Source organism: Tiliqua scincoides, chromosome 8 (genome assembly GCF_035046505.1).
Source record: "Tiliqua scincoides isolate rTilSci1 chromosome 8, rTilSci1.hap2, whole genome shotgun sequence".
Taxonomy (NCBI): Eukaryota; Metazoa; Chordata; class Lepidosauria; order Squamata; family Scincidae; genus Tiliqua; species Tiliqua scincoides.
Genome location: NC_089828.1, coordinates 30,067,756 through 30,082,352, shown reverse-complemented (window position 1 = coordinate 30,082,352; position 14,597 = coordinate 30,067,756). Strand labels below are relative to the sequence as shown.

Here is a 14,597-nt window from a genome sequence, read left to right as displayed (position 1 = left end):
GCAAACATGGGGAATATCCACTCTAAAGGTGGTGATGGCAGTGACTCTGCCCGTTCAGAGTTGCTGTTTTGTGGCTCCTTTTCTAACAAGTGGAATGAGAGTGTCTTCTTGGAGAATGAACTTCTGACGTCTAAGATCTTGTCTGTCCTCCATCCACATTCAGAAAACCGAGGACTAAGGATGGGCAGCCTGCAGTTTACTCCTCGCTTCCTAAGCGCAAATTCTGTCTTTGCTTCTGTAGCTACCTCTCTCAAGGAGCACCCCCGGAGCACCCTCCTGGGCCCAGATGGCACCCCCAGCCTCTCCCGGAATCTCGGCATGACTATTGTCCAGAGAGGGAGCTCACCGTCGTCGCTGAGTACCACCACTGGTGCAGTCAGTAAGTTTGGGTGAGTAGGTGCCTGCTTGGATGTGAGTGACTCAGTAAAGGACCCTGAAAAGATCCAAGAGACCGACTTTGCTGCTTGGTTGCAAGAAGGGACGACTTCTCCTCCTTTGGTGGCTGTTTCTGGTCTCTTTTTTCCTTTGGGACTTATTGTAGACGTGTCAACAGTGATTTTTAAATCAAAAACTGCTGATTTATGGGGATGGAGTGTCAGAAAAGGTTTGTTCATCTGTGGTACAACAATATTGCTAGTAGTGTTCATAATATTAGTACTTTATATTTATTTATTATACTATATTTATATTAGTACATAATATTAGTACTAATATTAGTGTTTAATATTAACTATAATGTTATCATGGTGCTGTTTCTTTGCATGCTGTATGCCAGAGGACAAGTCCCTGCCTCTAGAAGTTATAATCTCCAATTCAGCACGGGGAAATGAAAGGGAGGGAAGTGGAGATGGTGGGGAGGACATGAGACTATTTCAGCTACATGCACTTAGGCTATGTTTAGCATTAGGTGGTCGTATTGCAATAAGTAAGATTCATGTATGACAGCAGGGGGGCAGAGCCTGGAGGGATTACTATGGAGTGTCCTGTTTCTGTATGTGCTAATGTACCCTTATCAGGGTGCATTAGCTAATGTACCCTTCTTAGGTGCATCGTTCATTTGGGGCCAGGGACTAGTATCCATTAGCATCAGTGAGATTTACCTATTTTTATTTGATCATGGTCTGTGAGTTGAATTTGAATTATTGTGTAATTGGAAAGTAGCCTTACCATGCTGGGTGAGAGCAATGACCTGTAGAGCTTGCTGTTTTGGTTCTTGTTAGGGGCTGACCAGATGCTCAGAATTAACAAGCAGGGAGAGATGGTGGTGTTGGTCCCCCATTAGCTGCCCCAGCAAGTGGTAGCTTGTAATAAACTCTTTCAGAGATGTATTTTCTGGCTATTGTAGCCAGTGGCATCACTAGGGTTCGTGTCACCCAGTGCAGGAAGCCAGCACGTCACACCCCATGCAGTGGGTGGGGCAACGCACCAGTTGGTGGGCGTGGTGATGTACCATCACTCCACCTCAACTGGTTTTTTGTCTGTACCTTTAGATGTAACTAAGATAGAAAACATTCTGCATGAAATTACGCATAGTGATTTTGGTCACTAGTGGTGTCACACACCCCCCTCCAGGGTGTCAACTTACTTACACTTTATTGCAGCAGTTCTCAAACTTTTAGCACTGGGACCCACTTGTTAGAATGACAGTCTGTCCAAGACCCACCAGAAGTGATGTCATGGTGGAAGTGACACCAAGCAAATTAAAATAAATAAGTATAAATAATGAAAGTAAAACAAATAATTAAATAAGCAGAAGCCAACCCTGTTCCACTGAGGCTGCAGTCCTAACCGCACTTTCCTGAGAGTAAGCCCCATTGAACAAAATAGGACTTACTTCTGAGTAGACCTGGTTAGGCTCATGCCCCAAGTGAATTTCCTCTGTAGCCTGCCTGCAATAACACCCCCCCTCCAAAATCAGTAAAGTTTTCAGTCCCACCCAGTGCCCAGTTCAATTTAAGAACTTCTGTTTAAACCAGATCACTGTCAGGGTTCTCCTGGCTTTGCAAGTCTCAAAAAAGTTCACCTTATTAGCTGAAGCCTCTGTTTTGATCCTTTTTAGTGGGGGGGGGGGCCCTGCCTTCTGGAGCATTTGTTGAGCTCCAGTTCCATCAGATCAGGACCATTCTGGTGTTTTCAGATTCCCCTTTGCCTGGCCTAACCACCAGCCAAGGCACATTTGCTTACTCATGAGTAAACATGACCATAAGTCTTAGTTTTGCTTTCCATAGGGCTCAATACATTTGTCTGCTTGGAGGGAGGGACTTCCTTCTCAGGTGTTTTTGGGGGCTGCATTCATTTGGATCAGGACCATTCTGGTGTTGTTGGATTCCTCTCATCTTGCCCTTTCCGATGGACTAAGGCGGGTTTGCCTACATGCGAGTAAACATGTGAAACGGCTCAGTTTCACTTTCCATAGGGCTCCATGCATTTTTGTTCTCCGGTTTTTTGGCCATACCTTTTGATAGAAAGGAGATATTTCACACTGATTTTGTGCATTGCATTCTGCTTGAAATTCCACATCCAACGGTATATAACATGATGGGGTTACTCCTAACCGCTGCGATTTTAGTGCGTCACACCCCCAGTGCATGTCATTCCCCTGTGCACGTCACCCGGTGCAGCATGCACCCCCTAGCAACGCCACTGATTGTAGGTAGTAGCCCTGGCAGATCAATTCCCTATGTTCTTGCCATTCTTCAAAATAATCATAATAATGGGAATATAAGGTCTATTACATAAGCAAAGCACTGACCTTAAAAGAGATCCCAGGGACGAAAACCATTCCTAATCTTTTAACATGTCTCTAAATAAACTTGATCCTTGGTTTAATGTTAGTCTTAAACTTGCTGAAATAAGTTTGGAGTGAACGTACATTGTCTGTACCTCCTTTTAGAAGTCGCTTTGGTGGGACTTGGTTTGGCTGTTTTGGATTTGTCATTTCCCCAAATTCTCGAAATCCCATCTACTTTGGTTTCCCTGCAAAAGGAAGGAATCTGCTGTAGAAGGAGGAAGATCTGTCTCTGACTACTCTTCCAGCTCAGTAGCATCATTTTCTGGATAGAACTGCCCATGGTATCTTAAACAGGGCCACCCTTCACACCTGGTGTGATGGCCTTCTTTATACTTGGCCATCTGGCTTTTCTTACCCCTTTTTTGATATTCATGAATGGTGGTTTCTTCTCTTGAGCTGCTGTTCCTACTGCAGTAGCCTATCTATGTTGACATTGGGGTGGAAGGCCCACGGTTCAGTGATGGAGCACTTGCTTTGTGTTCAGAAGGTTCCAGGTTTAATTCCTTGGCATCTTCAGTTCAGAATCAGGAGACTTTGGAAGGAACTCTCTGCCTGGAGATTTTGTAGATCCTCTACCTATAAAAGCAGAAAGTACAGCGCTAGATAGAGCTATAGCCAGCATAAGGCAGCTTTGCATGTTCATATATGTCCCTTGACTTTCTTACTGTGACCTTTAGGCTCTCTTTCCTAAATCAGGACCCATCCTGGTTGAGATGTGCAGTTAGGAGCTGTTTGATCCCATGTGCATTTCTTTTTGAACTTACTAATGTAGGAAATAGCTTAACAAGAGATGAGTGTCCAGCATTTGCTTGGTAGTTCAGACACAGTAGCAGAAGCTTACTTGGTGGTATCTTTTCCCCCCTCTTTGACTGCTCAGGCTCCTTGGTGGAGAGATGGATGAAGGGGATTCTGGCTTCCTGAGATTTAAATCAGCCTCTGATGACATTGTCTCGCTGGCTCCGTTGACAGCAGAGTCTGTCTTTGTGGAAGGTAAGACACTTCTGTGAAACTCCTTAACTGTTGACTTGAGATGGGCTGTTAATTGCCTGCCCTGCCTAATGGGCACATAAAAGAGGGAGCAGAGAACTCCCTTTCTTGAAAGGAGTCTGATAGCAACAGGGCACCAGGACCTGTCCCAATTGTCAGCTGTTCCATCTGGCAGCCTCGGAGGGAGAGTTGAGACAGTAAGGCCCTACTTTGTCATCCTGGCTGGAAGTAACTGTCATTTGGTTTTTCTTGCATTGGAATGGTGTCTTTCAGAAGCCATGGTGGGGAAATCAAGACTGAGAGTGAAAGACTTGCTCAGGGCCATGCAGAACAACAATCTGGGAGGTGAATTTGAATCTCCCAGGTCTATCTGTCAATCCAAAAGACAGTACTGTTGAGAAAGAAATAACAAAGATTATCAAGGTTATCGTCAAATGATATTTAGATTGTTGAAATAATTGCAGTCCTGCAGTATCAAACCAAGTTGGATCAGTTGTCCAGCATTTTATTTCTCAAAATAGAGAGATCATCTTCCTGAGTGGACAGCTCTTGCAGAGCATGACTAGAACAACCCTGTCTGGCAGCTGATATTTGGAAGTTGACTGCCTTTGGATTTGAAGGTTCTCATTTAGCTTTCAAGTTGATTAACCACTATGCAAGCATGCCGCCATATCCATGGATACAGGGGAAGTCTCCCTCCACCCTCCAGTTGTGAGAGGAGCTCTGCTCCACTCACCTCCAGAGGGTCTTCTGAGCCCAGCAGAGGCCACACATGTCTACCCATGGCCTGTGCCAGGCCCAAAATGACTGTAACAAGCAAACAAGTCACTTCTGGTTTTCAGAAAAATTGGAAGTGACTTTTTTGCTTGTTAAAGGTCATTCTGAGCCTGACACAGGCTGCAGGTGGATGTACATGACCTCTGCTGGGCTCAGAAGACCCTCCCGAGGCACATGTGCATCCATGGTTAACTGATCCATGATCTGATCCATGGTTAACTGAAATTGCAGTTATGGGAACCATGGACACGGGTGGCTCCCCTGTAATCCCTATTTTTTCTCCTCCGAAAATGTGCCTGATCTGTAAAGCCACTCTAAAGAAGATCCCACAGACTTTAACCTTCATGAATTTAAAATTAATGAATTTATCAATTGTTCCTGTAGTTATATGATGGTTATATGGAACTTCCAGTTCAAGGAGCTGTTTCCTTCATACTTTGCTTGCGGACTTTCTGAAGGCATTTGACTGACTCCTGTGGAAAGCAGAATTTGAAGACTGGTCTGATCCAGTGGTGCTCATTATGTCTTCAGGCACAGTTCGTGTTGTGCTTAATTTTTGCACATCATCTACCATTGTTCAGCATTTTATAAATTAGCAATTACAATAATACCCTTTGGATTCCAGTATTGAGATAAGAATACTGAACTACTGTTGTACTTTGCATTATACCAAGGCAGTGTCTTTGAAGTGCAGGAAATGCTATTGCATACAAATGCAATTGAACATGTATCCTTCTCCCAGATGCCCACTTTGCTTCTTTGTGGAATGAGCTGGAGACAGATGCCCGTGAATTTGAGGCTCAGTCCTGGAGTCTGGCAGTGGAGCCACAGTATGCAAAGAAACAAGAGAGGGAAGTCCTCAAGAGGCAAGATGTCATATACGGTAAGATCCTGTAAGATCTGTGTTTTGAAATTCCTTCCATCCCTTCAGGAACATTGCTGCTGCCACTACTTGTTTATGCATGGAGCCTCACTTTGGGGGTAAACTATGGGAGGCCTCCTGACTTGGTCTTCCTTTTTGTACTTAATAGTCAGGAAGGAAGTCTATGGCTTCGTGAGAAGGGCCACACTGAGAAGTGTCTGAGGAAAGACGAAACTGAAAATGTTTTGGTGCCTTTTAGTTTAAAAAGAAAGTAAAGAAGGAGTTGTGGAACATAATTCTACTTTATGAAATCATGCATGTGGTAGAGAGAGAAACATCCTTTTCACGTTCTGCCATAATACTGGAACTTAGGGTCACCCAGTAAACTTGGTGGATGGTAGATTTAGGACAGAAAAGAGAGTGGACATTCACACAATTCAGAATTACTATACAGAATTCATAGGTGATGGCCATCAACTTAAGTGACTTTAAAAGGTGTTTAGGCAAATTCATGGAAGAGGAGGAGAGGTTGATCAGGTTCCATGATGGGTAAGTAGAACTAGCATATCTAGAGGCAACCTATCTTTCATTGCCAGTTGATACACAGGAAAATAGCAGGAGATGACTGCTGTCTTCATAGGGGCTTAGGGGCTTTCCTGAATTGTATGGCTTGACACTCCCCAAAGCAGGATGCTGGACTAGACAGACCCACTTTGGTCTGATCCAGTAGGAACCAGTAGGATAGCTAAATGAAGCTTCCATGTCCTGAAGCAGTATCAGGTCTGATAAGCACTAATCAGATAATGGGGAGGGCCATTGCTTTGTAGGCTTCCTGGAAACATCTGGTTGGCTGCTGCTGGAAACAGAATGTTGGATATTTACTCCAGAAAGATGGTTCTTAATGGCTATAGTGAGGTTAAGTGAGTCGCTTCCCTTCCAGAATTGATGCAGACAGAAATGCACCACGTCCGGACCCTGAAGATCATGCTGAAGGTCTACTCACGGGCCATGAGGGAAGAGCTGCAGTTTGGCAACACTGTCATTCACCGGCTCTTCCCCTGTGTAGATGAGCTGTTGGAGCTCCATGGAACATTCCTCTTCCAGCTGAAGGAGCTTCGGAAGGAGGCCCTGGAAGAGGGCAGCGAGCAGAACTATGTAATCCAGAACATTGGGGACCTCCTGGTGCAGCAGGTGGAGTGGGGGTCATACGTCTTGCTCTTGCGGGTTATGTTCGTGCAAGCACTTTCCTGTGTTCTGAGGGGGAAAGGGGTGTGTTTTCTAAAAGCTGCCTTGCTGTTATTTTAGTTTTCAAGGTGATCCTTGTGGGTGGCTTCTGGTTATTCCTTTCCTGTCTCTGCTGCCACCTTTCCAGAGCTGCAGCACATTCACTCAGAGGGCGTTCATCTCTGTTGGGTGCCAGAACCCCCCCAATTCTTGAGTCTACTTTGGGTCCTAAATTTGTGTGCAAGTATCTTAAGTCTCTCTAAAACAGTTGCCATCCATGTACAATATTGTTTTTCTATTCAGTTTTCGGGTGAAAATGGAGAGAGGGTGAAGGCAAAGTATGGTGTCTTCTGCAGCAGCCACAGTGAGGCCCTGAATCACTATAAAGAGCTGATGCAGCAAAGCAAGAAGTTCCAAAACTTGATCAAGGTAACAATATAGTGAATGATAGCAGTGGGCTAGTGTTGGGTTAGTTAGAGTTGGGTTAGTGCTCTTAAACCTTGTTTGATTTGGAACAGGTCAGTGTAGAGCAAATTAGTTCCAAAACCTAGCCTTGACTAACTTTAAAAAAGGGTCCAGGAGAGGCTGTAACTAGCTCAGTGATGGAACATACACTATCAATCCCTGGCATCTCCAGTAAAATGGAATAGGTTTCAGGGTTTTTTATATGGATGCTGGAAAGTACACATGTCACGATTGGATAAAGAAAACTCCAAGCAGACCTGGCACAGGAGGACTTAGCCTAAGGTTTCGATTGGATTTCCCCTGGAAGTGGCTTTCTAACTTAACAGCACTTCTTTTTAAGTCTTTCTGAAAAAGTTAAGGATGAAAAGTGTACATGTAATTTTGGCTTCTACTGCACTGAGGAGAAATGGAGTTTGTATTGCCAAAATCCACCTCTCCACTGAAGTGTGGTGATGGCCCCTGGTTCAGATGCAAAAAACTACCATATTTTTCGCTCCATAAGACGCACCTGACCATAAGACGCACCTATTTTTTAGAGGAGGAAAACAGGGAAAAAAATATTCTGAACCAAATAGTGTAATAAAATATTTAATAAACTATAACAGAATAACATTTGAACCATGTAAAGTGAACAGCAGTCAACAGTGGCATTAAGAACCATTATCACTGTCATTAACAAATGGAGAGACTTAAAGGTTTGAGTACTCTAGTTTTCTGGAAACCCCAAGAACTCATCGCTAGAGTCAGAATTTATGAAGCTCATTTGCTCACAATCACTGACATCACTTTCTTCGCTGTCTTCATATAAGATACCATCTTCACTTCCATCTAAGGCATTGCTAATGCCACATTTTTTGAATGACATTTTTTGAATGTGAGCATAAACTGGCATGAAGATCCCCCCTTTATTAGGGTGAATGGGATCATAAACTGGCATGAAGATCCCCCCCTTTATTAGGGTGAATGGGATCATAAACTGGCATGAAGATCCCTCCCTTTATTAGGGTGAATGGGATCATAAACTGGCATGAAGATCCCTCCCTTTATTAGGGTGAATGGGATCATAAACTGGCATGAAGATCCCTCCCTTTATTAGGGTGAATGGGATCATACACTGGCATGAAGATCCCTCCCTTTATTAGGGTGAATGGGATCATACACTGGCATGAAATCCCCCCTTCATTAAGGTCCCCAACGTGCACTCTTTTTTGCAGTATTCGCTCCATAAGACACACACACTTCCCCCCCACTTTTTGGGGGGGAAAAAGTGCATCTTATGGAGCGAAAAATACGGTATTTCACAGATTCCTGAAGGAGTAGAGGGCTAGCAGTTGCTTTTAGTCTTGAAAGCTAAACATGGAAACTCAATTCACTGGGAGAATGTACCTCAAACTATCGGCCTTTGGGTACACAACAGAAATGGCTGTAATTTGTCATGCTGTGCTTCTTGAGCAGGTGATGCAAGGAACAGAATGGTGTGTTGCCAGTATTTGCTTGCTCATTGCTATGAATAAAATTCTTGTATGTGTGTATTTGTTCCCTAGAAAATCAGCAATTCTTCCATTGTAAGACGGCTCGGCATGCAAGAATGCTACCTCTTAGTCACACAGCGCATCATGAAGTACCCTGTCTTGGTGGAGCGCATCATTCAGAACACAGAAGGTGCAAAGATTGCTCAGCTGAGGGCTCCCCATGGGCCATTGTCAGCCTCCTTCTCCCTCAATGTAGTGGTTAGCCAGGGCCACTTCCCTCCTGGGTCAGAGAAGCTGACCAAGTACAACTCTGGTGGGTGCCCCTTCCCTTGGAGATGCACAAGTGTAACTAAAACAGAGCACGTAACAGGTAGTGCCTTTTTAATTCCTGCAGAATTTAAGACTGTTTCTTTCTCTTCCTGAGCCTGGTGGCTGTGTTAGGAAAAGCAGCCCCCCCAACTGTGTATTTTTCCTTTTCTAAACTTGCTTTGTGGCCCTTTCCTTTGCTGCAGCTGGCACGAAGGAGTATGAGGACCTGACCCAAGCATTATCTCTGATCAAGGAAGCGATCATGGCTGTGGATGCCAAAGTGAATGAGTGTGAGAAAGGGCAGCGCCTCCGGGAGATTGTGACTAGAATGGAACTGAAGTCTTCAGGGAAATTCAAGAATGGCCTTGTCTTCCGGAAGGAGGATATGCTACAGCGGCGCCTCTTGGTGGATGGAATGCTGTATTGGAAAGCTGCCTCTGGGAGGCTGAAAGGTAGAACATAAGAAATTGCCTTGCTGGATTAGACCCAGGTGGGTGCATCTACTCCTGCTGACAGATGCTGAGCCAGATGTCTTTAGGGGGCTTGCAAAAAGCAAGGAATAAGCAATGTTTTATCCCCCTAATTTGCCAGCATCTGGCATTCAGAGGTAAATTGTTTTTGCCCATGGAGGCTCAATTTAGCTAATTTTCTAATCTTCTCTTAAAACTATCTAAACTAGTGACCATCACCACATCTTGTGGTAGAAATTTCCTTTGCTGTAGTTACATGTTGTGTGAGGGACCTTTTTCAGTGTGTCTTGAATCTCCTGCCCATTGATTCATTGGGTGGTCCTCAAGTTCTAAAATTACAAAAGAGGGAGAAAACTTCATTCTCTCCACTTTTTTCTATATGTGTGTAGACTCTCTAGGCCAGTGGTCCCCAAACATTTTAGCATTGGGACTCAGTTTTTAAAATGACACTCTATCGGGATCCACCAAGCTTGATGAGACTAAAAAAAAAGTCACCTTACCAGGTCAAGTCTCTGTTTTTATCCTTCTTACTTTTGGGAGAGAGTTGCCTTCTGGACCATTTGTTGAGCTCCATGGTCATTGGATCAGGACCATTTTGGTGGCTTTTCATGCCCCATCATCTGGCCTTCAATCAGATCCAAGGTGTGTATGCTTACTCATGAGTAATCACACGCATGTGATTCAGTTTCACTTTCCATAGGGCTCAATACATTTGTCAGCTTGGAGGGGGGACTTCCTTCTCAAGTGTTTTTTGGTGTCTGTGCTCTTTGGATTGGGATCATTCTGGTGGCATTGCATTCCTCTTAGCCTGCCTTTTGAAATGGACTGAGGTATGGCCACCTACTCACAAGCAAATGTGAGTGCATGCAGCTCACTGGTCCTTTCCCTAGTGCTCAATGCATTTTTCTCATCAACTGTCAGCTTGTTAGTTTCATGACCCACAGTTTGGGAAATACTGCTTTACGCTTATTGTTCATTTGGATGTAAAACAGAATTGCAATTTGACTTGCACATTTCGATAAAATGTCGCTGGAGGAAGTAGTGCATGTTATATTTCCGACTTGCAAAGCAAACTGAGGTTGCTTAGCAGAGCCTGCTTAGCAGAGCCTGACTGCTTCCACCCCCCCTCCCAAGTATGCTGCCTTATTTGGAGGAAGTCCTTGGTGTGGATGACACACTGTTGAGTCATTATTCCAAGTGAAATGACTTCCAGACCACTTCACACCTCTTCAAAGCATGTCATGTCAACCTTATGGCAGGTGGTTTTTTTTTCCTTCTCTCAGAAAATTAAAGCCTGGCAGAATTTTCTTTGTTGGTGCTGAATTTGGTCTCTTGTTGCTGCTTTGCGGCTATTTAGTGCCACTGCCTATGACATTGTCTGTGGCTTGTGAAGTCCCAGCACTTGTGAGCACAATGGGGGCATAGATCATGACTGAAGGGCAAGAGGGCAATGTTCTCCTGGGTGTCCCCCACTGTGTATGTGCAACTCACTAGAAAGGCAGGTAGGTTGCTAACAATTAATGGCATGGGGTCTACTGACATACATAATTCTGGCTGCTCCAGAAAAACTCAAAGAAGGATGTAATCACAGCAGGGAACAGTCCACTTCGTAGAAGACTTTTATAAAACTGGTGGGTGGTGGTGGTGATGTTTTTCAAGGTGAATTCTTCGAGATTTGAGGTCCTTAATAGCTCTTTGGTATGACACTGAGGGCATCTGTGCTTAAGCTGCTGGGAGGGGGACCAGTAATTGGGAAATTGAGTTCTCACTTGGTGTTCTGGGCTGATAAAAACATCTGGAGTGCTCAGAATTGGCAGTCTGATTTTGGATGACTGTGCTCTATAGTGGCTGTCCATAAGTGTTGGTATGTCTGGGTACCTAACTGGACCTCCTATTAGGCAGGAACATGAATGATTTCCAGTACCCAAGTAGCACTGCAGTGTTGCTTTACACAACAGTGGTGTCCACTAGTGCACTAGTAAAGCTGTGCACTAGTAAAGCTGTTCCCGGCATGGATGGAGCTTGCTGTTCTGCCTGGCGGCCTCTCATTTGCACCACAAATTGCCCCTGACCTTTGTGCTGGCCAGCCTGTGCTTGCCCAGAAATCAGGGCGCAAAGCCAACTGGGATGAAAGACCCCAGAAGTGGCTGGCAAGCACAAAGGTTGGGGGCAATATGTGGCATGAACTGAAGGTTCCCCTGCGGAGTGGTAAGTGCCTTTCACATGGGGGAGGAATTAGGCAGGGCGCTGGTTCTGGCCTGTGGCTAGAGTCTGGAGGACCCTGCTCTACAGAGAAGAAACTCGGTGGTGAAAGACACCAGAAAGCAGCATTCTGGATCAGATTATTTATCTGGGCAAGTCCTCCAAATTTAGATGTTGGAATTCAGAGAGTTCACCTCAATCTTCTACTTGACAATTTTTTTCCTCTTAACCTTGGCAGATATTCTGGCTGTTCTGCTGACAGATGTGCTGTTGTTGCTGCAAGAGAAGGACCAGAAATACACATTTGCATCTGTGGTATGTACTTTCCCTGCCAGCATCTCCAAGTAGGGTTGGGAAAGCCTTTCTTTGTCTGAAATTGAAGAGAGTTGTTGCAAGTCTGAGTGGACTATAATGAGCTACTAGATGAATCAAGGGTTTGACTCGCTGTAAGGCAGCCTCATGTATGTTTTTAGAGGTGAGTGTGCAAGATGTTGGAGAAATTCAGAACTCTGTGAATCTGAAAGCACCACAACAATGGTGCAACAGAGGTGCTTATCTGTACCCGCTGGTATAGTGTAGTGGCTAAGAGACTGAGCTATGAACTGGGAATTTCTTGGTTCATACTTCACATTGGCCATAAGTTCACATCATCCTACATGTCTTCTTCCACCTTCTCCATCTGCATTATGGAGATAACACACACTTAATATCCTTTGTCAGTATGGAGCAATATTTGCAACCTAGACTGCCTAGGAGGAAAATGTGATTATGGTTCTTCCTTTGCAGGACTCAAAGCCGCCAGCAATTTCCTTGCAAAAACTGATAGTCCGGGAAGTGGCTAATGAGGAGAGAGCCATGTTCTTGATCAGTGCCTCCATGGAAGGCCCAGAGATGTATGAAATCCATGCCAATTCCAAGGAGGATAGAAATTTCTGGATGGCACAGATTCGCAGGGCTGTGGAGAGGTGAGCATTCGTGGTGTGTTCATTGCTGTCCCTTCCTGGTGAGAGGAAGCGATGCTGTTGCCATCCCTCTACCCCTTGGGAGATCCAGAGTGCTGGCTCTGCTCTTGAATCCTTCTGCTGACTACTCTTAGCTTTTTCCAGTGTGAGCAAAACAGGAGTCTGTGGAGGAGAATTTTGCAACTGGCTGACAGATCAGAGGGGGGCACAATTTGGCCAAGCCTTAATGGTCGGGTCTCTGGTCTCTATACTTCCCTGCAGCTGTCCTGATGAAGAGGAGGGGATCTTGACTGACCCAGATGTGGAAAGGAGGCAGGCAGAAGTGAGAACAGCTAAGCTGAAGGAATTCCAAGGTAAGGGAAGGCTCTAGTCTTGGGGAATGAAGATTTCCCCACCCCAATCCCCATCTATGGATTGCAAATATAATGTAATAACACAGCTTAAAGATGGTCTTGCTGGCTTAGCAGCTCCTTTTCAAGATCTCTGACTTCCCCCTTGTGGTAGGATATATGGTCCCATTGTTCATAAAATACAAACACAGTCACAACTGCATTGATCTTCATTTGCAAGCCTGCTGAGTGGGGTCTTGATCACCTGTTGCCTTCCTCTGTCTCAGGAAGTGAGGGAGGTTCTCTTGCAAGATTTGTGCTCTTTCATGTTCTTTGCCGCTCTTAGATGCAAACAATATTTGACCAACTGCTGTGAGCCTCAACAGTCATTTTTTCTTTTCTCGCTGGCAGAGCGCCTGAGTATAAAAGATGATCTGATTGTGCAGAGTCTGAATGAGAAGCAGCAAATCTATCTGGAGATGGCAGAGATGAATGGCTTTGAGGAGCCAACTGCAGGCTTCCGGTCACGACTCATCTGCAGAACAGAGTCCCCTGAGAACTTGCAAGGGGAAGCCATTCTCAAGCGTGCAGTGACAGAAGGTGGGTGCACTGGAGGACTGTCAGCAAGAGAGGGATGGGTATGTGTGCCAAAAAAAACAAACTGGCATCATATTATCTGGGAGTTGTCTGAGAGCTAACCCAGATGTAATGTGGAAGTTCTGTGAATACAATCTGTTACAGAGTTTTTAAAAAGGGGATTGTGGTGATGGTTGTTATTATTTAAACACACACACACACACACACCACACACACACACCACACACACACACACACACACACACACAGAGCTATTCAACAACAAAACTGGTTTTTGTCACAAAATAAATAATTCTGTATCTCAGAATGATTCCCAGTATAAAAAGACACAGAAGGTATGTTACTTAATAACCTGGTAAAGACACCAGATTGCACTGAATAGGGACAGTTGCTATCTGCCCACTAAATATAAGAGAAGCACCATTTTAAAAAGTGCCTCTTAGCCCAGCATTGCTGCTGGGAAGGTTTGTTGAGTTGCACCCCCCACACACACACACACATTCTGACTTCTAAAAATGCAAGATGGCCTTCAGCAGCTTGCTTTTATTTAGGGGGGTGCAAGGGTAAATAGAATGCTAGATGCAGGGTTGTGATAGTGAGATGCAAATATCTTGTGGTCTTTTGTGCTCCCTGAGGTATCTGGTGGACTACTGTGAGATACAGGAAGCTGGACTAGATGGGCCCTGGGCCTGATCCAGCAGGGCTGTTATGAAATCACCTCATGGATAATGTAGACATATGATTGTGTTGGCAGTGCCTAGCAAGAGCTCAGAAGTCTAGATGGGGCTGGGTAACTGTACAAGATTGCTAGTACAGGACTTGAGCAACCTGTTCAGTTGTCGTGTCTTGACCCACAGAGGCAACAATAATACTGTGAAATATGTTTCAATGTAATTTTGGCAGTATTCCACTTTCTTTGTCACAGAATTTAGTGTCTGTTTTTTGACTTAAAAAAAAAGTGTACATACAACCTTAACCTTGGATGGAAATGGTTTTGGGTCCCTGAAGTAAAAGCACAGACTCCAGCAGCCAGTTGGAGTAGCTTTGATTTGAGATGTGTTTGGTGGCCCTCCCCTCCCCAGAACATCCCCTTGCTGCTTGATTCAGACATAACAGAGGGGGAGCGGTGAGGAATAGGATGACTGTAGTA

At 44.7% G+C, this 14,597-nt stretch overlaps 1 protein-coding gene across 2 annotated transcripts in view; it reads left to right on the top strand.

The window, feature by feature from the left end:
- Positions 1-14,597, top strand: part of ARHGEF18 (Rho/Rac guanine nucleotide exchange factor 18) — a 79,111-nt gene that overhangs the window by 56,372 nt on the left and 8,142 nt on the right. For both annotated transcript variants that reach the window (XM_066636064.1, XM_066636065.1), the window contains 11 exons: positions 242-389; positions 3,669-3,781; positions 5,298-5,438; positions 6,358-6,608; positions 6,945-7,070; positions 8,651-8,768; positions 9,091-9,339; positions 11,798-11,874; positions 12,346-12,524; positions 12,783-12,874; positions 13,262-13,450. In XM_066636064.1, coding sequence (XP_066492161.1) covers positions 242-389; positions 3,669-3,781; positions 5,298-5,438; positions 6,358-6,608; positions 6,945-7,070; positions 8,651-8,768; positions 9,091-9,339; positions 11,798-11,874; positions 12,346-12,524; positions 12,783-12,874; positions 13,262-13,450 — 1,683 coding nt within the window. The remainder of the gene's footprint in view (positions 1-241; positions 390-3,668; positions 3,782-5,297; positions 5,439-6,357; positions 6,609-6,944; positions 7,071-8,650; positions 8,769-9,090; positions 9,340-11,797; positions 11,875-12,345; positions 12,525-12,782; positions 12,875-13,261; positions 13,451-14,597) is intronic.